The 25,101-nt window shown below is 31.8% G+C and overlaps 1 protein-coding gene across 1 annotated transcript in view; it reads right to left on the reverse strand.

Annotated features, from left to right (window-relative positions):
* The window catches only part of LOC149491485 (Krueppel-like factor 6), a 99,721-nt gene extending 74,825 nt beyond the window's left edge, over positions 1-24,896 (reverse strand). The window contains exon 1 of the mRNA XM_089698283.1: positions 24,727-24,896. Within this exon, the coding sequence (XP_089554409.1) occupies positions 24,727-24,828 (102 nt within the window). The 5' untranslated portion in view covers positions 24,829-24,896. The remainder of the gene's footprint in view (positions 1-24,726) is intronic.
* Between the last annotated feature and the right edge of the window lie 205 nt (positions 24,897-25,101).

The following is a 25,101-nucleotide window of genomic DNA, read 5'->3' on the forward strand; positions in this document are numbered from 1 at the left end:
TGAACCAAGTTACGAATCGTTAAGTTCAGATTTTTCCTCGGAATATTCTCTATCTACAAGGTTATTGGGCAGTTGTGTCGGCTCTAATCTTATTAATTAATGCCGGAGCCGGGATTTTCACCGGGACGTTGGATATTTTACAGGTGCAAATGCCACATTTTTGGTTCCAAACGGGCGAGAGGAATTATTAACATTTCTAGACATTTTCACCAAATTATCGTGTATACGCGGTGTTTGTACAGACATAGATAGACGAAGCTATTTTTATGAAACTGCAACAAACTTTTTCAATATTGTCACTGTAAGTATTGTTCTTAAAGATCATAATAAAATTAAAGTCAAGAGACATTTTATTTCATAAGTCTTGCAATTAGTCTCTCTGCCTAGTTAATATTAACGTAGCCACACATCTAACCCACATTAAACAGTTCTAGTTGAAACTCAATATCTTCTCGGTCACATTGCACCATTGATAAATCCCAACTATTTATCTCCGATGTTTTTACAAGGCTCCCGAGAATCAATAGATCCCCGCAATTCTAAAGTAGCATTTGTCCGGAAAAAGAATATCCCCAACAATTGCTACACACGTTAACCTTGTTTCGTCCGGGAATAAATTCCAAAACTGAAGCAAATTTTAACAACTAAATACCGTCCTCGCAACAGAATTCACAAATACCTGAAAAAGTGCAAACTTTTCGGAATTTGGACGACCTTTTCTGGCATAGAATTCTTTGTACCATAAACAATGAACCGAGCCGGTCGCTGCAGTTTTCTAAACAGCATCAGTTATTACGGTGAAGCAAATTTTAACAACTACCGTCCTCGCAACAGAATTCACAAATACCTGAAAAAGTGCAAACTTTTCGGAATTTGGACGACCTTTTCTGGCATAGAATTCTTTTGTACCACAAACAGTGAAGCGAGCCAGTCGCTGCAGTTTTCTAAACAGCATCAGTTATTACGGTGATTGCAATATTCTATAGATCATAGAATAGATTAGACAAGGGAATTCTCTTTAATCTTCGTATCTCTATGGAGACCGACGATGCTTATAAATATTATTCTTTTCTGAGAAATTGTAGGTAATTCTTTCTACAGTAAAATTTAACTTTAAACGAGATTAATAGCTTATCTAGCCTGTTAAATAATGTAATACACCTTTACTTACACATGAAGGGAATACGGTTAAACGTCACGTTTCTGGGACGAACGTTGGAAAATGTCATATCGATTAAGGAGGTTTTGGGCCCTCTGGGACACATACAGTACGCTACCCTTATAGGACACGAGAATACTTGAAATGGGGACATAAATATATGATACCGAAGCGAGTCCTTCCTGTTATAAACAACTACATAGCCCAGCAAAATGTAACTTTCCTGTGATCAAGGTGAGGAAAAATTCAATTCTATCATTAGTAGCAAGATAATTATACAAACAGCCTATATAGTGAAACAAACAAAGCCCAAAAACAAACAAACGCTTTCGCAATTATAATTTATAACATAAGGATTTTCCTCAAAAACATTATCCCTAGTAACACGTGGGTGCCGAAAAATGTCACACTCAGAGAGTGGTAAGCCTAATTTATAGTTGACATTTCATGCGCTCAATTGAAATGATAAGAGGGAGTGAAGGTCGATGACGTCATCGGGATCCCGATGTCCAGAGTTAACCTGACATCTATTGTTTACGAAATTGACGTTAGACCCTAGAATAAAGGTGTGCATATATGAACTGATATAGCTTATAGGGAAGTTAGTGATAGATTTTAGAATATACGTGTGCAGTAAATTGACCATATTGATTCGATGTATGAACAATTGCTTGTATGAATGTTGGTGTCTTTAGGATTTAACGTGAGCAATTAGAAGATGTTTTAAATGAAACTGATCAAATGTATTGATAATAATAATTTTGTAATTGTAGTGATATATTACATTGGTAATTGGTAATAAACCAGTTGCCCTTAATATTCTTATTTATTATCAGATAAATCTGCCTTTAAAAACTTGGCTACTATCAATAAATTTTTAAACATAAAAAGAACTTTAAATTGCTCCTTAAAACTTTTGACTTATCTGTTCACACTGCACATTCTCCAAACCGAACTGTAGATACTTGCAGTCATAAAATATTCTCAACTCATACACTTGAAAACTTAGAATATGAAAATCACACTTCAGCACCCATTTTGATGCACTTCGTGTTAAATCGTGTTTCCTTCATATTACGAAACGCTTCAACTAAATTTTAATTTAATTGTTCCATTATAATTGTTTTAGCTGTGACCTATTTATCTCGGCATTCATCTTATAATAGCTAACCCAATATCCATCACTTAGAAATATATTGGGAACGCATTGTTTTAAATTTAGGCGCCATTTTACAATTCCGGAAATTTCTTGCTGTCAATTTTAAATCGTGGTAATTTTTTTTTTGCATCTGAACAATTTTTTTTTAATAATTGAACTTTTTTGTACAAATACCATTAATGTCAGATTATATTATAAGTTATAACTCAATTAAAGTTGTTTATAATATTCAAGTTTATATAAAAATTGTATCTGTAGGTTGGATTGTTCGTAATAATTGAACTTATTTGTAAATATTAAATTGATGTGAGATTTTGTTATAACGAAATAGCAGTTGTTTATAATATGGAAGTTTAAAAAATAAACATAATATTATCTATTAGTCAAATTGATCGCGATCGTAAAGGACATCCTAACTAAATATATTATGTATAATCGATACTTATAATATTATGTCATGGCTTGAGTTCATCAACCTTTAAAGTTTAAATTATGCATAATTTTTTAATTCAACTCAAACTTTGTATAAATTTGTTTTACCCATATTTTTATACCTAGTCAGATACTTTTTAAGATAATTGTATTTTATTGAATGCAATTTCACCAAAAATACATATAAATCATTAAAAAAACCAGACAATTCGGACGTTGCCTTAAAAATTTCGACAGATATGACTCATCGAATTATACAACTGTTCAACTTAGTTGTACGTGGGACGCGCGTGCCATCTCTTTTTCTCCGACGCAAAAGAAAGAGATGACCATTGACCATACCGAAAATGCCGACCGGTTGTAGATACCGCGAGGAGCGAATCATTTTTATTTTTAGTTATAATTTTCTATGTTAATCTTGTAAGGCCTCTATCAAACACGAATACTATTTAAAGATTTATTCCCGTTGCATTTCTAAAGCGTACCTACGTAGTTTATAATCTATGGACAGTTGGCGAAATAACAAAGTAAAAAGATTACAGAAATACAAAAAGACGCCAGATAATTAGTAAATGCATAAGTATGAAAATTTAACAATAGATTTGTTTATTTACTGGTAACATTTTTCTTTATTTTCGCGAGAATTTGAAAAAAACTTCACAGAGCGAGCTTTATTCAATTTGTAATTTAACCCGACGCGACGGTAAATACTAAATACTTTTTAAGTTATTCCTATTTTCCTCTTATTCTAATTACAGATTATGAACCAACAACTGGTTAAGTAAAATGGTTGAAAATGAAATTGTTGGATCAACTTATAATCCAGGTAGAAATTACATACATACATAAATCTGTATTTTATTTTTTAATTAATTAATTATCATATTAACTATATTATATACTGAACGTTTTCATTTGTTTCATTTTATTCTATTTTGTATCCTAGTATCGATTTATTTTTATTCCACAATCCACATTCTCTTTAAAGCTAAAGATCTTTATTCCAAGTACGAATGCTTTCCTACATCCAAACAAACATACAAACAACAATACTTTCTTATCAAACCGGGACGACATTGTCACGACTAGCAATGCATTAGACTCGGATGAACTTCGGTCCCTAAACTTTTTGTTACCCGTGTGATTTATAGGGATTTAAGGGAACAACTTTATGAGTTTTTTTAAGCACCATCGTCCCGCATTAATGTAAAGGTTCGATACATCGCGACGTTTTAGTCGTAGACAGCGAACAATCTAGAAGATTCTTCTGAATCACTACATAGTAGTTAGAAAACAAAGTCGCTTTCTCTGTGCCTATGTCCCTATGTATGCTTAAATCTTTAAAACTAGGCAACGGATTTTGATGCGGTTTTTTTAATAGATAGAGTGATTCATGAAAAAGGTTTTAGTATATAATTTATTAGATTTAAAAAAAGCGGGCGAAGCCGCAAGCGGAAAGCTAGTTACTAATATAACCGTCGAAAGGTTCGATACATCGCGACGTTTTAACCATAAACAACGAACAATCTAAAAGATTCTTCTGAATTACTATATTATAATTAGTAATTACTAATATAATAAAGGAGAATGGGCAAATTGGGCCTGAAACTTGGGCTAAGACCAATACACACGAAATATTGTTTTTGTGATAGATCATTACACATACCTTACGAAAAAAATAAAATAAAAAAATAAATCAACCGGGTTCTTGTACAGTCAAGGCAAAAAGTTTTATTTATTTGGCTATTATTTTGCGCACAATAACGGTGTTTTTAATTCGAGTGAAGTAAGTATAAATCTAAATGTCACTGGAGGGACTGAGTTTAACAACAAAAAACGTCTAACTACGTTAAATTATAATAAACACGGTATAGGTACCTGTTACAAAACATAATATTAGTGTATTTCGGTTATTAGAAGGCTTAAGATTAGTATGTATTTGTAAGTGAAAGTGAATTGGAGTAACATAAAGATATTGTCATTGTCTTATAACAGTTATTTATTGCAAAAAATATTATACACAAAGAAATAAAACTTGATGTGACTGTACAAAAACCCGGTTGATTATTTTTTTATATATATTTTTCCCGTTATGTATGTGTTATGATCTATTATAAAAACAATATCTCATGTGTATTGGTCCACCTCAAGGGTTCAGGCCCAACTTCCATAGTAAAATGCCCATTCTCCTTTATTAATAGAAATTATAGTATTGTTATTCTTCACCAATCCTTGATAAGTGTACGCACCAACCTTGTATTAAATCTTACCCTGTATAATGTATATAGATACTTATACAATATACAGTATTCTCGTAATAAAAACACTAGCAAAGTAAATATATTCCACATTAATAATAACAGGTGAACCTTATCATTTGTATGTTTATTAATTTAATAGATAATATATTTAAATGAGCATGAATGTAACGTGTCAAAGTTTACAGACGATACTTCAATTAAATTTATCTTCTGTATGTTATCTTTAATTAATTAAGGTATCAATAACAACATTTGATTTTCTCCATGATATATATTTAAAGAAAGGTTAGTCATTAGTGCCGTCACTTATTTAAAAATTCTTCATAATATTGGTAAGCAATATTATTTTGAAAAAAGCCCAACTAATATTAAATGTTAACATCCTACTGTCAAAACTATTTAACGCAACGCCTATAAAATTAAGTAGGTTTACATCGTATTAAACCGAAAAACAGGTGTCCGTTTTTTTATAAACTTGTTCGTTTTGTATCAGACACAAATAGTAGAAACTAAGTAGATAGTACAAATCAACGAAACGAATGCATTAGCCCAAAACTAAGATGTAAATATAGCAACACTACAAAGTTCGTACGGTCATTTAAAAAAAAGTTACAATTTCAAAATTAGAACGTAAACCGTACTAAGGCAGTCTTTTAGTGCTTTTAGTCAATGATACACTGGCTAGCAAAAAAAAAAAAATTAAAAAAAAAGCTTCGAACGTTGCCGCCTTTTTCGTCTGCCAGCTAGTCGCTCGAGCGGCGCGCCTCAACGGCCGCGGCGTGCGTTGTGCGTTGCGCAACATTTTTCTATGAGACGCAAGTTCAAGGTAAACCAGTTGTTTTGGGGTGAAATGCTATACGAAGCTTGTACGAGTCAACACACGATATTGATGTAACGTCTATACAACTAATAAAGTTGTCCGTTTCAAAATAACGGCCAATTATTTTTTGTAAGTAGGTACTAAATATACTTTTTTTTAATAGTTAACGACTAATCATTGTTCTCCAAACGAAAAACTAGTTACAACAGACTAAACAAAGCAATATACTACATAGTAGGTATGTTCCGATGCACCGTTCAAGTAAAATTCGAATTGACCGCAAGCACTGAGATAGATTTCTATATAAATGTGCCATAAAATGCCATAAAACTATTTCTATAAATCACAGAGCAGACGTGTCACCTGATAGTCTCCGACGCGCTACTTTCCACTACAATTATTTAGTAAAATAATACACTATCTTTTTCATTTTAAACTGCAATGAATTTTCTTTGAGAAAAACCTTCGTTGCTGTTATAAAATGTAATAGGAATTTACTTTACAGTTTACGATTTATTTCTAAACTAGATTTCCGCCCGCGGCTTCGCCCGCGTTTTCAAAGGAAAACCCGCATAGTTCCCTTTCCCGTGGGATTTCCGGGATAAAACCTATCCTATGTGTTAATCCAAGTTACCCTCTAATTCTATATGTGTGCTAAATTTCATTGTAATCGGTTCAGTAGTTTTTACGTGATAGAGTAACAAACATCCATACATCCATACATCCATACATCCTTACAAACTTTCGCCTTTATAATAGTATTAAGATGTACTAACATTTAGAAATAAATTGTAGTGTCAAACAAGCTATTGTTTGACACTATTATACAATGCTAAAAACTTAAAGATACCACAGAACAAAACAAAAACATACTATTTTTCACTATCAATATAATATTATCACGACGAATAATTTTTAAAGTATGAAAAATTAAGACTTAAAGATTTTTGATTTCAATAATTTTATTAACAATGAATTGAGTAATGAAAATTAAAGTCCATTTTAACAATAAGAATACAGAATGCAAAAACTGTGTGATTTTCCACATTTTAGCAAATTTCTTGCTATATTCGCTTCGTCATCGGTCACGTAGGTCATGGTCAGTTTTTGTAAGAATTTAGTCTTTAATCGCAAAGCACTAAATTTTAAAACCTTTGAAATCAATTATAAAATTGGTACAAGAGAAAGAACGACCTTAAAAATCTAAAACATTTCAGAGAATTCAATGACCAAATAAAATTTTATTATAAATCTAATTCAAATCGTAAATAGAAAGTGCACTGAATTGAATTTGGTAATATATACTCCGTGCTTTTTAAATGTATGACTACGATTACCTTAAGGATTACCTATTGTGACACAAATAATATTTACCTCGAATCATCACTTCAATTATACTTAGGGATGAAGAATTTTCCCTTTATTTTTCCCCAACCACAAAACTACGGTACCCAGCAAATGTTATAAACACATTTAAAAACTTTGCTTTTATGTGCTTTTATCACCGCACACCACACATTTTGAAATAAAGCGAACTGTCAAAAAGCAAAAATGACATCCATCACAACAAAAGTTGCAAAACACGAAACAGAGGTGAAAATTACGAGTTCATTTACAAAATAATAATTTTATCCGCTATTTTTGATGGGGAACGGCGTGACAATTTTATTAATTTCGCGTTAATCGAATCACGGGTGCAACTAACGGGAATGAATATCCTGGCGATATTCTGACAGGTCGCTTTTTAATCGTTTAGCCTTATTCGATTAAATCGATATGTCCCGGCGTATAGTATCGATTCGGGGGGACGGAAATTGCTTGTTCCGATCGTGTTCGTACTGCGTGTTCGGGACGCAGGAGAAGCATAGGGAGATTCGTCTGCGCGTGGTGGATCGGGTCGTGGACAACTGGCACCGTTACAAGGACTTCATAATCGGGGACAGGTCGTACGGGTGTTGCATTAAGGACCCGAAGGACTACCGGAACTTGATGGCGAGGGACGGGGAGTACGCCGGCCACGTGGAGCTGCACTGCGTGAGCGAACTGTACCCAGAGTTCACGTTCGTGGTGCACAGAGACGCGTGCCTCAAAACCATAGAGTACGGCCATGGACAGATCGTAAAACATCTGCTATTTTCGGGATATTTGGACGCGGGGCATTACAGCGTGCTGGAGTATTACTGATTTTACAAATGTTTTTGTTTTATATGTGTTTTTTATATTTTAATGTATTCAGATACTAATTGTTTTATTAATTTTATTAATGCCCTCTCTCCAACGATAAAGTGATTCAGATCGCAATTCATATAATAAATTGAAAGCAAACAGAAAAATTAAGGATTAATTTTCAATTGATACAGATTACATCGATTTCGTATCGAGTGTTTATTCGAATTAATATCTATGACAACCTAGTTAAAAAGTACAACATTGACGTCAAAGAGGTCGCAATCAAATCAAATGATATAATACCTCTATGGGATAATACTAATATAAAATTTATTAGAAATATGCAATTTTCTTCTTCAAGGTATTAATTGTATTCAATTATGATAAAAAACATTGCTTGGTTTATTATTTTATAGTACTTAAGTATAAAATTACGACACCAATATTGATCTTATACAATATATCTCCTTATGATTATTTCGTACCTTTTCTACTACTTTTTACGGTCTAAACTTTTAAACTGTTTACTATCTTATAACAATTTTTAAACAAACTTTTAAACTTAAGAAACAACATGTCTTTCGCACACACCCACGGCCACAAGACCGTCACAGCAAATATTGACAAATGCCCTTATCAATTAAGGTGTAATCGACGAGCCCCGATGACCCTCTTAACTGCATCTCTTTAATTCAATGTACCCGTATTTGAATCTGTCATTAAATTATATAAGCTATAACTATATAGCAATTGGAATAAAAATGCTGTAGTATGATAAAAAAATGTGTGCGTATACTAGTGTACACACGTAAGAAGTGAAACTTCTTTATGACCTTATTTTTCAAAAAATAATTTACTATATGCAACTTTACAGAAATCCGTCGATTAACGCGTGGTAGGGATAAGAAAAAGATGGCACGTAACGGAAAAATGTCACGCGTAACGAAAAAATGTTACACTAAATTTTTTCAACCCCGATAAAGAAGTTTCACTTCAATTATGCATATTTTAGGGTATTTCATGAATTTACTTTATTAAGCAAATAGATATGAAGAATTTTTTTATTACGAAAGTCTACGGTATGGGATAAATAATAATATTATACTTATATAGGTACGAAATATTTTTATAAGAAGATTATTAAATTTGCTCTGTGATGCTGAAGACTAAAGTTTAACATTTATGTATTTATTCAATTAGACTTCTTTTAGAATCACTTTTAAAACGTCATAACATAGTTTTACCAATTACTACCGATCACATCTCCTTAATAATTCTTATTATTATTTTATATTTATCCTGGAAATCATCATCACAATATAATCACAGTTGACAGATATATACGTACATAATAATATAATTTAAGGTTTTTACAAACCTAGGAATACTGTGTGCCGAATAAATACATTCATTTTCACAAAATTCCAACAATGGACGCAATCCCATGTTTCTATCATTAATATTTTAACAATAACAAATTTTGCAGAAATAACACGCACGCATATAAATTTGAACAGAAGATTTAAATAATAATTACTCAAATACATTTCTATTTCAATTACCTACTCTTTAATTAAATATTCGCATCACAAAATTGATAAACAAAGCATATTCGAACAAACAAATCTAATATAGCAATAAACAAAATATTGATTTGTTGTATGCAAATCTATTTTAACAAATCTATAGGTACTAATATTATAAAGCTGAAGAGCTCGATTGTTTGAACGCGCTAATCTCAGGAACTACTGGTCTGATTTGAAAAATTCTTTCGGTGTTAGATAGCCAATTTACCGAGGAAGGCTGACTGGAAGGCCTGTGCATATCATCACACTAAGACCAACACGAGCGGTTGCTGTGCAGGTAAAACCGCGGAGCACAGCTAGTCAATCTATAATTATTATAACATGGCATTAGTTTTGTTGTCCAAATAATTTGCGAGCAAAGCATTGAAAAATAATATCTTTTGTGTGCATTTTTCATAGAATGTGTTGCAGTTTTTTTTTTGAGTTTCGAATTTAACAGAAAAAACACGATATCTCCGATGATCGTAGAAACATGAAATGGATCAACATTTTTACTTGAAAATATAGAAAAGATCTCGCACTTTGAAATATTTTTAATGATATTGGCATCGACTTATGGCATTGGATAAATGTTTAAATACAGATTCACAGGAGATTTTTAATTTTGTCAGTGGATAAAAAATATAAGTACCCTAAAATTTTAAAATGTATATTATGGACTATGGTGTAGGTATACCAAAATAAATTAATATATAGTAAGCCGAATCTTTTTAAATCTTAAATTTGTATTCAAAATAATATTGTTGTTGAAATATACTAAATGTTAAGTGATACAACTTTCTTTAAAAGTATCACGGAATTCATCCTACAGGCTACAAGAACCTATTAAACTTTCATAACAATCTGATAGAAAAAGAAAAATTTATATTTAAGTAGGTATGAACGCGGTTACAACAGCTGCGCATAAAACCTCATTTGTTATTTTAAATTTAACACTTTCCAAAAACTGCACTTGACAAATAATTTCAGGTGAACCAAAAAATATCGCCCGCAAACCATAAACTCCAACGAATTAAACATTTCCATGTAAATCATTTTGCATTTGAAATAAACAACGCTTTTGCATATAAATAACTCATTTAAAAACTCGTTTTATCAGAAATCAAAGATAGGTATCAGTGTAAAAACTGCTAAAAATTTTGATAAAATTCGTGATGGACTTCTGAGAAATAAAGTTTCTTAAAGTAGAAAAAAAAAGAATTAGTAACATGATAATTAGCGAGTTGCTATTGAAAGACAAGGCAATAAAAATAAAGATATCTTCGCAACGGCCTTTGTTAAGCATATAATTCCACGATCTTAAGATCGCTGACAGCTTGCTGACAATAAGTTGAGACGCAATTTTTTCGTACTAAATATACTACATACTACTTTTAACTACCTACTACTAACAACTTATGTATTTTTAATGAACTAATTATGAAACCACATTTGTTTAAAGACAAATGTGGATTCTAGACTTTTTCCTTTCACAATAAAAATTAGAAATAATTTGGAAAATCCAAAAGTGCACGCCTCATAATTTTTTTTTAATAAATATTTATTAATTATTATTTTTGTTTATTTAATAACAATTAAACCACATCGAATCAGACCCTGACAAATGAAAGGGTTCTATTCCTGAGCATACTCAAGCGTAAGAGAAAAAAAAAGACTCGATTAGTAAAGTATTTCGGTCGCTATCGTGTTAACAAGAAAAAGGATCCGCACATACAGACACACGGACGTCCAAGACAGAACTTTTTTAAACTGTTTTTTAACTAGTTTAAATAACAAAAATGACATCAAAAATATCATGAACGTTAAAAATAGTGTTTTTTCTTAATATGTGTGTGTATGTATTATCTTACAAGTGCAATGTATGATACATAAAGACATTTTAAGTTTGAAAAATCAGATGTTTTGCGCGAAGTGACAGTAGTACCCACCTCAACGCTTCGCTTATGAGGCGTGCAAAACCTATTTTATACGATGATGCATAAATCGGCGCCATATTTACTTTTACCACACTTGTGAATGAATCATATAAGATACATAGTATACCTAAATTGAAGTGATTCATTGTGACTATATCGTAATAAATTGGCTTTGGATTTTTTATCGTATAGGAATTTGTATTATAAAGAAACTATTGCGCTTTCTCAACTTCCACTAAACGAATACATTGCAATAGCAATAAAATTTAGTTTGGAGATAGTTGATGATTTAAAACATATGCAATTTAAATTAAATTCAAGCAAGAATATGAAATAGGCACAGACAATTTTAAACTTCGATGCGTTTTAAAGTTACATCATATATTGATTTGGAATTATTCAGCATGTTTGTTTAATTGATGATTGACATATCTTATCTAGTTACGCTTATTTCGATTGCCTCGATCACTTTTAGATAACACCGAGCCAGCTGCTATTGTTACATATCAGCCCAAAATATAATAATTACTAATTCATTTAATATCATTTCCATTTGAAACAAAGAAAACTAGGTCGATACTAGATCGATGGTAAAGCATTTAAAATAAACTATATTCAGTAATTGTTTACGATGTTAAATTGGGTTTTTGTGTCAATTGTTTATTTTAATTAGAACTCGATTTATTTCCAAGTGCTTCGTTAATTTTGCAAACATTTTACTTTGATTGATCGTTGCAGATTTTAACAACATAGACTATGTGTATTTTATAAGAGTACTAGCGGTCCGCCCCGGCTTCGCCCGTGGTACATATTTACGTTTTCTCTACATAAGAACCATCCTCGTACTTCAAGGAATATAATAAAAAAATTATCGAAATCGGTTCAGCCGTTCACACGTGATGCCGTGACAACGCGAAACGGGTTTCATTTTTATATACATATAGGTATAGATGAACAATGTTTTTCGCCTTCTAGACTCTAGTTAACCTACCAACTCCTAATTTAAAAAAAAAACTGAAGTACGCGCGTAAATTAACATTTTTATCAAAAAAAAATACTAAATTTCAATTACATACTTTTAAGACTTATATTTTTCATAAACTATATAACACTTCGCTATTATTATTGAACTAATTAATATCTTCTAATTAAATAAAATGAACAAAGAAAAAACTTAATTAATTAACACTCGAATTCTTCGAACAATATAATTAGTTGTTTATTAACACCTTTATTTTCCAGACTATAGTTAATCCAGCCTAATTGATAGCTATTGCGATAAATTTATCCTGTGATCAAAGTTATTTTTCTTTCTTTGAGAAAAATAATGTTCAATCTCTTTATACTTTACTGGCTTTCCGCCCGCGGCCTCGCCCGCGTATTCATAGAAATGCCCCCATAGTTCCCGTTCCCGTGTGATTTCCGGGATAAAACCTAGACTTTTCTACAATATATATTTTTACTCTAATTGGCATCCGTGCTACAGCTAATTTCAGCTTTAGTGTGTCTAGATTTCCGCCATCGGCTTCGTCCGCGTTTTCAAAGAAAAGCCCGCATAGTTCCTGTTTCCGTAGGATTTCCGGGATAAAACCTATCCTATGTATTAATCCAAGTTACCCTATATATGTGTGCTACATTTCATTGCAATCGGTTTATTGGTATTTGCATTAAAGTGTAACAAACATACATACACATACATCCATCCTCACTAACTTTATTAGTAGGAAGTAGGATAGGATAGGATTGCATCCTTCGATATTAAATATGAAAAATATGAGCAAGATAAGCCAATTAATTTCGCGTAACTACGCTTTAACAAGCTTCTGTGTATTGAAAATAAGAAGCTAACAAACATCGTTCATGGGCTCATGGCACATTATTAAAATGCTAAAGATCATCATATTGTAATAGATTTTAGCGGGGATGCGAAAATAGTTATTGTGCTAGAAATTGTAGACCTTTTATAAACGTAATAGAGTTTAAAAGGCACTTGCTGTTTAATTTTGAGATTAGAGACTTTTTAAAGGTCTCTGGATAAGTTCAGTTTAAATTATCTGTCAGTCAAATGAAAACTTTAGAAACAAAAGAAAGGGAGTTAAATTATGGTAGAAGATCCGAACATAGGTCGACCTTCACCGGCGTGATAATAGAATGAGACCAATTTTATAATAAATTTAGTCTATTAAAAAATGTATTAAAAATGGGTTGACTGGGAAAATCCTGGAGAGGACATTTTTAATGAATTAAAAAAATAAATTTTTTTTAATTAATTGCAGTACTTTCAAGATAATAAAAAAAATATAATAGACATGAAGTATGAAACCTACAGAATGTGTAGTCATAGTCGTTTTCTAATATTTACCGGGACAAACGGCTAAGTTGGCAGGTATAAACAGGTATGTCGTTATTGTCGGTACCAGTTACTTTCACTTGATAGGATGATGAAAAAAAAATTATGTCAGCGCTGTTTTATTACAAAATTGTTTTATTATCTCGAAACTGCAATTAATAAAAAATGAAAATAAAAGATTTTTTAACATTAATTAAAAAATATCCTGTCCAGGATTTTCCCTGTAAACCCATTTTTAATACATTTTTTAATACACTAATTCTACTAAATAAAAATAAGTCGGGTTTTTCTTCCTGACGCTATAACTCCAGAACGCACGAACCGATTTCCACGGTTTTGCATTCGTTGGAAAGGTCTCGGGCTCCGTGAGGTTTATAGCAAAGAAAAGGTGTCTCTGGTGGCGAAACGGAGTTCGCCGGGTTTGCTAGTTTATTATAAAATTGGTCTCCTTCTATTATCACGCCGGTGAAGGTCAACCTATATTTGGATCTTAGACCATTATAGGTTATACAGGGTCATTATCAATTGCATAATTTTCATAGTATATATGTATATTCGTTGGTAATGATTCTGATTTTTGATCCAACCTTTCCCAAAATAACTTCTATCAAACAGAATAAACTACATCGACTACAGAAAACAAATATACGAACTATGTAGGTTAATGGTCAAATTCGACCTATCCTAACTGCTCTCTCATGCGTTATGGCCGTATCGCTATTCACCAAATTAGCATTGTCATGCAAAAACAACAATATGCATCATCATAACAAAAACAGTCTAAATTATGTAGAAAAAGAGGTAGTTACTTGTATTTATACTCATGTTATAACGATGAATAGTTTATTTGTTAGAAAGCGTTAATCTCTAGAATAACTGGATCGAATAAAACACTATTTTTATGTTAGATAGCCTATTTATCGAATTAGTCTATTATATAATAGGCTAATATCATGCTACGATCAATAGCAACGTAGCATCAATAAAAACCCTTACAATATACGATCCTTTTGACGATGCGTGTTCCGCTACATAAACAGTTTTAATCCGTTTATACGCATATAGGTAAAACAAACCGCAAGTATATTATATCTGTGACCTTAGCGCCTCGGAAGTCACCGTCATCGTCAGATGAGTCAACTACAGCATAACTTAATCTGACTCAGCTACATCACTATACCATAGTATAATTTGTTTGCCACTATGCTCTCGTGCGCCGTGCGCGTAAATTGCTTATATTTTAAAACAACCGACGCGTAAGGCCGCCTCGTTTAGTCGTTTTCGATTTTATTCTCGAGACATGGAGGGAGATTTTGTGTCGCAGCTTAAGATGTTATTTTTAATAAAAAAGACATGGCTATTTTTAAATCGTAAATAAAAATCATTTAAGATAATTGTTTTTTTTTATACTGTATGAATTTTATAACAACTGTGAGGTAAATCGAAACATTAAACATAAAAATCTTATTTCAAATGATTCACTTGTTTGTCAGTAGAATTTCGGTCGATCTCATTATCGTCATAATCATTCTTTATAGTCATGGTATTTTTAAAAACACCAAGATTTTGCCAATAATAAATACCAGATTATAGCTACTATATAAAAATAAGACGGGTTTTCCTTCCTGACGCTATAACTCCAGAACGCACGAACCGATTTCCACGGTTTTGCATTCGTTGGAAAGGTCTCGGGCTCCGTGAGGCAAAGAAAAGGTGTCTCTGCTGGCGAAACGGAGTTCGCCGGGATTGCTAGTACCTTATAAAAATCAACCATATTATTTTCAATACGTACGAATTGAATCGTCACGGATAAATAAACAAAGCTCAACAATTATTGATGTAAATAATTAAACTCAACGGAAACGATAAGTTTATTTATATTTCGATACTTGTCATTCACTCGGAAGTGCTTAACATTATTCCTGATAACGAGTTCTGTTAAAAACAATTGAATAAATTGCCATCTTATCTATTGCAATCATTCTATAGCGAATATTGACTCACTGTTTCCTTTCTATTTATAAAGAAAAATTTAATTGTAGATATACTTTATGTTAAATATACTGAAGGATATCACTATTTTAAATGAGTGTGTACAGTGACAATTCAATTGTAACTTCTTATTATAATTTTACGAATGGAATTTCCTTATAATAATGAATTAATATTAATAATTAATTTCCTTCCGCAATATTCAAAATGGCTATTATGTAGAATGTTTGAATGTTTGTCTTTAAAACGAATTTGTTAATAATTTCTCAATTCGTAAATAAATTGCTGAATTCCTGAACCACGTGAAACTGAAACTACCTGCAACTATACATATTTACCGTTACTGAACAACAAATACACATAATAAACTATATTCCTATATTCTTCCAAGAAGGATATAAAAAGAATCCAACGTCAAATGCTACATTTATTGCCTTTCCGTCTTCTATACCAGAAGATCTGATTTTGATGGATAGATAAGAATTTCGAGCGGAAATAACGTGTGCAACTCGATTTCATAACTTCATACAAGAATATGCAATAACTAAGACTACAGGGATATATTTAGAAATACTATTTTGATCTCGACGTTATCATTTTTGTTTTGAACACGCTTTTATTAGCTTCACCTGCATCATGCATGTTTGAGTAGGACATACAAATAAATGCGAAAGTTTGTGAGGATGGACGTATGTGTAGGTATGTGTATGTATGTTTCATACTCTTTCACGCAAATACTATCTACTGACCAGATTACAATGAAATTTATCACACATTGAGCTCCGCGGTTTCACCTGCTTGACTCTGCTCCTATTGGTCTTAGCGTGATGATATATACACTATACTCTATAGCCTTGCTAGATAAATGGGCTAATAACACAGAAATAATTTTTCAAATCGGACCAGTTTCTGAGATTAGCACGTTCAAACAAACAAACTCTTCAGCTTTATAATATTAGTATAGATATAGCGGATAACTTGGATTAACACATAGGCTACTTTTTATCCCGCAAATCACACTGGAACGGGAACTATGGGGGTTTTTCTTTGAAAACGCCGCAGAAGGAAATCTAGGCACATAAAAGCTGAAATTAGCTGTAGCACGGATGCCAATTAGAGTAAAAATATATATTATAGTATACAGGATAAACTCGCAGGCAATTCTTAACCGCGTACCTCGTTTATACACTGACTATATACATAATAACTGATAGCAGTGACTGCTCGTGCGACTGTCATTCACAATCAGGACACTTCCTTCAATTCCTTTAAATAGATTTGATGAACGTCTTTTCTGATTTCATTGGCCACGAATTGAAAAGTTTATGCGTTATATCATATTTGCTGTTTGTTTTTGTTATTGTTTGCAATTTGAATGTTTGTATTTGTGATTTCCATTTTTAAAGTTAAATCTGATAAAGATGTGACAGTGATAGTCTATGTGTATGTAGTAGTGATAGTGATCTGTATCTTACATTTTTAAACAGAACAGTTTTTTTAAGAATTATATAAAGAAGAAAATTTAAAGTAGATATATACACGTATATGTATATGATACGCTAAACCTGAACCACAATATACAGATAAAACCAGTAGGAAAAATTATGACGATTGACAGATAAGAATACCCTTACGATTCTCGTAAACACGCTTGCTTGTGTCCGTGAGGTATTTCGAACGTTTGTATGAAGTTTCCCTACTGGTTGTATATTGTGCCTAAACTATACACACGCACACCCAAAAGCACACTCCTTTGGTCAGTTGTAATGAGGTAACCAGACGCTAAAAATAGACATAACGTAATGTTTTATCTGTGCAATGCATGCAATGTAAATATGTTTATCACAATGTAGCCCGAAAACAATATGCACTATTATCAGCTTATCAATGCTTGATAATTTATAGCAGCTGATTCTGGTATTTGGAGAATTTCTTCGACTGATACAGACTTGAGGATAACTACGGCAAGAAATATTGGTAATAGGTTTAGAATTTATTTTTATTATGATTTTTGTGTTACAAAATGTTTAAGAATTTTTGTATTTTGTACAATCTTTACTTAGTTGTAGAATAGAATGCGATTATTGAAATCTCCAAGATATTTTTCTCTTGTAGGCATCGATTACAATTCTATTATAGAAAAAGAAATTTAATCTTGGTCTATAATTGGAATTTATTATAGGTATTATTTTTTTCAAAACAACATCTGATGATGTGTAACATAATAAACAGCCGATACATTTTTAACACATACACCTCTGTTATAAAATGTATAAAGAACATAATATAATTTTAGTTATCGAAGCACTTCTAAATGTAATACAATTGGAATTATTCTTATCAGAACATATTCGTACATAATTATGATAGGTTTCCAAACAAATATACAATTTTTCCAAGTCTCTCTTATTTTATCAATATTATATTATAGGTAAAAATTTTAACGAAAAGTATTTTTTCTATATTATTTTCCGAAACTTTATAAAATCACGTACTCATTGACACGTATCTGACACACAAAACTACTAAATACTTTAAAAAATTGGGTCCTTAAGATTACAAATTGGGTCTATTATTTAATGTGCAAACAGATTATAGCTTGCAATATCACATTCATTCACGTTTTTTTTAAGGTAAGTCAGGTAAAAAGCTAGTATAAAATAATCTAACGTTAAATACATAATTAAACTATCTGTTAAGTTAACCAGCATTCAATTACTTGAGCCACGAAGTGATCAAACGATCTAATTGCGTCGGTTTATCTCAAGCGAATTCTATTGTATTTAATGCATCGCTGCTTTTGTTTGCACGCTCTTCCTGTTTTCTTAGAACATCCGCAATGGATGCAAAATAAGAGTAATTGTACTGTTTGATTGTGATTGTTTGATGTGACTAATGTATTTTTAAAGTTGTACTTTTTTTTGTTACCTAAAGGAATTTGTTTTGTTTGTGTAGCTTAAAAATCTGAATGCTTATATGATGAATTATGAAAACTAATTTGTGTTAGAAAATAATTAAATAAAATATTCATTCTATCATTTATTAAACCAATAAATGTTTTGCTGATCAGGTAATTCAATTAATAATTCCTAGATGCTGTATTTATTCAAATAGTATTAATAATTTAGGTTTTATATTCAATTATCTAAGAACTTCGCGCTTATTCCTGGCACAATATCATGTAGTACCTACATAATATGCATAATGCATCTCTACTAGGTAGGTACAATGCAGGCTCTCAAATGCTGATAACAAGCGGCTTAGAAACCAATCAATTTTGCGGACATCGTCAATAAAGTTAATCTATTATCCCCTATGTAATAATGTACTAGCATAGATAATATTATAATATAAGTACTAGCTTCAAGCGGCGGAATCACTGTTTGGTTTAGTATTAGAAAATGTATGTAATACCTATTTCATATAATAAAGTGGAGACAAATAACATTTCATATGTAGTTGAATTTTATCGAAAATGATACAAAATGCTTAAATTGAAAATGCGAGATATTATATATCATACGAGAATGGCTAAACGGTTCTGGATAAACTTTTTACGAAGAGTATGAGAATTTCGTATTTGGAGAAAATATGATTGTATTGTGTTGTCATAAATTTTACATATATTTATAGGAACATTTTATTTTGCATACTATTTTTACGGATACGGATTTACGGTCTGTCTAGAGACAAATTTAACCTTTTTGCATATTTCAATCAGAATATTTGATTTAAAAAACATTTTAATCCATACCCTATTAAAACATGCACCGTTTAGCATACCGAGTACATACTAAACACATAATATACCATATAATATGTTTAAATATATGTATTTGTATTCCAAATCCCTGTGCGTGTGCGCACACAATAATGAAGAGAAGGAAAATATTTAGTAAATATCTAGAATTACCGTGACTAATTGACTCGTTACAAAAAGGACGATAAGTGACCAAGAATGTCTATTATCTTTATGTAAACATGGAACAACTTGTCCACATAATTATGACTATTGAAGTACGAATTATTTCGTTTCAAAATGTATAGTAGTGGACTCAATTGTACCAGGTAACCATAAATTGAGTCCGGTACTATAGATTTATCAAAATGAGTTTTAACTTTTTAAGTGTAAAAATATTCAATTACGATAAACAATTTGCAAATAAAAATTGATGGACCCGCACATTCTGTTATCAATTTGTTCAAATGTTTGCAGCATTTTTCATTAATGATGAGAGACTGATGTTCCAAAGCCTCGATAAATGTATTTAATAAACAAAAATATTTCAAAAGTGCGCAACGAATGCTTCAACTTTATTAGGTATATTGGTTAGATTCAAAAATATTTGTTTTCGTTCTATCAAAGGATTACAATTTTGCTCCGTGCCTCAATAAAAATATCGATTTCGTATGAAACTCCATCAGTTTTAGTTCAATTGACAAACTTAGTATTCAAGTTCTAAAAGTCTAAAAAGTTTTAACCCCTTACCGCATACAAAGCCATATATGGACGACGAAGTTCATGAATTTTTTATAGGCTAACTATAAACAATATCTAAAAAAACTACCATACATCTTAAGCAGCATTTCATCGAGAATTGGAATGTAATTAATTTATACAGTTTAAATATTATCCATCAGATATATTATAGATTTAGTTTAGCGCGTGCGACGGTTTGGGTGCGCGGATAAAACCGTGATTTTCAAATTAAGATTTCAATTTCAAAAAGGTGAGTAAAGCCATGAAAAAAAATATTACTTCATTCTTTAGTCTTTCTAAAATAAGGTAAAACATTTGGTTTGGTTGTTTTTTTTGCTTTAATCATGTTTTTTTGTACTTTTCCAAATCTGTCATATTTGGCTTCGTATGCATTCCGTCTGATTCCGTCCAAAATATATTATGTCATATGTGGCTTGGTATGCATTCAAGGATACTTTCACTGATTGTTCCAGTAACGATCCTGGACACTTTTATCTCACTGCTAAGCATGTTAATATCATATCATCATCAATAAATAAAGATTCATGCTATATGCCACTGTATGATTTTTAATTAGCCGTTTCAGAGCAAATGCGAAAGTCAGGGAAAGCTCTTATTACCAAAAGACGTGGTCGTCTGTCAAAAACTTAGAAACATCGGCATCTCTGGAGTCTCCTCAGTATTCCTGACTCGCCAATTTCCGCAAAAAAGCTACGAAAAACTCCTGCAAGACATCTAGATTTTCACTTTGATTATGTACGATCTGATGGGATTAGTCATTACCCAATTTGGAAGAAGCACGCCCGTCAGCTATGCCTATATTGTTCCAATTTCGTTCCTTCACGTTATGTGAAAAATATAACGTGTTTTTATGTTATAATGACAAACGTAATTGTTTTAAGCAATTTCACGAAGTATAAGTTGGCTGTGATTCTGGGTGTTATTTAGGTATCCATATAAAGTACCAACATTTCGCCCGCGGCCTCGCCCGCGGCCTCGCCCGCGTTTTCAAAGAAAACCCCGCATAGTTCCCGTTCCCGTGGGATTTCCGGGATAAAACCTATCCTATATGTTAGTCCAAGTTACCCTCTATATTATGTGTGCTAAATTTCATTGAAGTCGGTTCAGTAGTATCTGCGTGAAAGAGTAACAAGCAAACACATACACATACATCCACCCTCACAAACTTTCGCATTTATAATATTAGTAGGATAGGATTTATGTAAAGTATATGTAGTATATCAGTTGACTTAGCATTCAGGATACAAGGCTAAGTTTAGTTTGGGGCTTAGCAACCGTGTGTGTGAAATTAGTCCGGAATATATTTTTATTTTATTATTAAGTTACTTTTTTCTAATTGCATACGAAGCCATATATGACAGAAAAAATACAACAAACACTGCATACGAGTCCATATATGGCGCCGTTTCATATTTTCTATAATATAAGTAAATAATTTTTTTTCTCAATTTGATCTCATAATGTAAGGTCTAATAAACACTTTTTTCTAAAAAAATAATTTTTATTTCATCTCCTTAATAATTCATGCAATAAGGGGTTAAAAGTTATTGGCAAAAAGAGAGAAAAGTAAGATAATCGCGATGTCTTTCATTATAATTGTTTCTTTTTTAATGGACTTTATAATATTATGTTTTACTTTTTTTTAACAACCGCGACTACATAAACTTACACCTGATATCATTTATATTATATTTAGGATCATTTAACTATAAAGTTAATATGAATTCCTTTAAATATATCGTTAAAAAATGACGTAGAAAAGTTTTGTATAGATTCTGCTAACAAAAACGTATTGTCTGAGAATCCTTTTATGTATTTCAGTTTATACTGTTCAAATTACTTTTTTATTTGTTAGAACAGCTAACTTTGAAGTTTGTTAAAGATTCCGAATAATTTTAAAAATCATGAACAATGTTACTTCTAATTTTCTATTTCTTTTTTATTCTTGGAAATTATTATGTAAGTACTAATAGAGTATCTAGATTTAGTAAATCATTTTTTTTCAATTTGTTCATTGCGAAATCGGATGAAAAACATTTTCCTCAAAATATTAATAAATAAAAACATACAAAATTGATTGAATTATTGTTCATAAATATATTACCTACATGCATTTTTATGTGTCATAATCAAAGATTAGATAAGATTCCTAAACTTTAGAGCAAGCGTCCTACTGACCGTGATCCTTGTACCTAAATCATACATAAGCGGATTAAAATATTGAATAAATCCAGATTAAAAACAGTTAAAAAAAAGACGGGTTGCACTCCGGGAGTGCCGGCAGAAGTGAAAACTTGATTATTAACGTTGAGCATGTTTGATATTTAAAGTGAAACTTTTATTACATCGTCTCAAACTTTTTGGTCTGTGTAGCGCATGTCGCGTGACGGTCGGCTGCCGAGTAGGTATAAAGCAGTGTTCGGAACCGTACGATAATTATCGTACAAATACGATAATTTTGTGCCTAAGTTTCACTTTTACCGTGGTTTCATAAAACCACACAACATTTTTTTTGGAATGGTATCCGTCTTACGCTTTTTCGATCAGGTCACGTGTCCTGACGCGACTTTAAGATTTTATACCCATTACAGAAAAAGTGCTCAACGCCGCTAAAGAAGTTTTCACTTCAAAAAAACAACTTTATTAAATAATTATTAAGAGTTGAATATAATTAGTTATGTAAATTAAAAATAGAAATTATATAAAAAAAATACATGACTTTATTGAGTCGAGTTACATTTTTTTTTTTTGTTGGAATTTCCCCATTTCCAATGTAAAAATTTAAGACCGTGTCAAAATTCATCAAAATCGATACAGCCATTTTTACACGATTGAATGACAAGAATGCTAATTGCCATTACAGGATAACAAATGCATCGTGTAGGTATTATGTAAATTACATATACCTATATTATGTATCTATGTATTTAGTTTAACTTCAAAGTAGGGATGTAACGATACCGATACCGATACCGATATATCGGCCGATATAATCGGCAAGCCGATATATCGGTATCGCCGATAATAAAACAACCGATACCGATATCAAACAATTCAAAAAACTGCGCCCAATGAACGATGCGGGAGGCTGCCCGCGCGTACGCACTTTGTTTTCTGAAAAAACTCTACCAATAGTAAACCTTTATTAGGTACTGATTGTATGTGTATTACTTCAAGTTTAACTAACTTTGTAAAATAATAATACTAAAATAAATGGTTTTGTTGTTTTTTGATTTGGCATTTTTATTTAAAAGAATACGATTAACATTTGAGTCTCTGTTAAATGTTGGTAACTTTTTATGCATAATTCACTATTTATTTTTCTACCAAGCCATCGATATCGGTATCGGTATCGGTATCGCCGATACATTACTACAAATATCGGTATCGGTATCGTATCGGCAAAATCATGTATCGTTACATCCCTACTTCAAAGAATTCAAAAAGGGAGTAGGTAGGTATGTACCTAACTATAAATGTAGTAAAGAACTAAAATTCATACATTCTAGATTAATCTGGTTACCCAATTACCTATCTACCTAAAAAAATATTTGAATAATTATATTGTAAAAGGTAGACCGTAGGTATTTGCTTCGTAAACATTTTCGTCCTACCCCCAAGATAAAATAAAAACTTGTTATTCAAAATCAGATCGAAATAGATACACGCTATCTTTTAAATTGAAAAAATGAAAAATCATTTTTCATTTTTCATATCTTTTAAATTAATTATATAATTAGGTATGATATAATAACCGATAACAATAATTCCAAATTGTGAACAAAATAGTTTTAGAAAATTACGAAGATATCAATTAAATTGCTAGAAAATAATGGAATAATGTTCAATAACTCAGTCGTGTTCAAAACGAACAGATATAATAAAGTTTGTTAGTAACAAGAAATAAACACGCAAAAACATAAAAGTTACGCAAATAGCATTGCAGATAAATATAACAATAAACAAACAAAATAAAGGCAATAAAATCGTAATTAATCTCTCTAATCCAATCATTGATTAGAGGTGTTAAAAAAACATTCACTATCGGAATGTTTGTAAGTCGGTATTCACGATTCCGTAAATCTCAACCTCTTTAAACTAAACTATTAACTAGGATATTTTTAGTAATGGCGTAAGCATCGGTAGTGCGCTGTCGGCCGCTCGAAGGCAACTTTCACGAATTTCAGAGGTCCCAACAGTTTCAGCCAACTTTTCTCTCACACTTGGGCCGTTTAACTTGAAGATCCGTTGAAAATCGACCGCCACGAATAGGGCTCACGCAAGCGCGACGCTATCCTACAGAAGAAACTAAATGGTTTAACAATAATTCGCCAGCTAGATCGCTCGCTTATGAGGCCAAGAGAGTCGCTCAGCACCTTACCTGTTGCCAGTAGTCTTCCAAGGACAGCTTCCATTCAAAATATCCGGTGTCCGTCACGTCCTGCAACTCGCGGAATAAGTTGCCGCTAGGAAGAACATCCATCGTGGTTACATGTGACGCGGATCGAAACAATATTTGAACACACCGCACGTATAGCCACCTCGGCAGCAAGCGCACGACTGATTTGCCCGCGTACCGCAGACCCCCCGCGCCCCTCTGCCCGTTCGGATCCTCCACCACAGATCCTACTATGATTAGACAGTACACGCATTTTTATAGGACAGCATACTTCACTATATCATTTCAGAGATTATCTCTCTTGTAATTATTTTTCATAAAAAAATATTTTTTAATTTATTTTATATATGTACTTAC

This window comes from Colias philodice, chromosome 1 (genome assembly GCF_061535455.1).
Source record: "Colias philodice isolate Cphi_HAF_F1 chromosome 1, ilColPhil1 Martin Lab GWU primary, whole genome shotgun sequence".
Classification (NCBI taxonomy): Eukaryota; Metazoa; Arthropoda; class Insecta; order Lepidoptera; family Pieridae; genus Colias; species Colias philodice.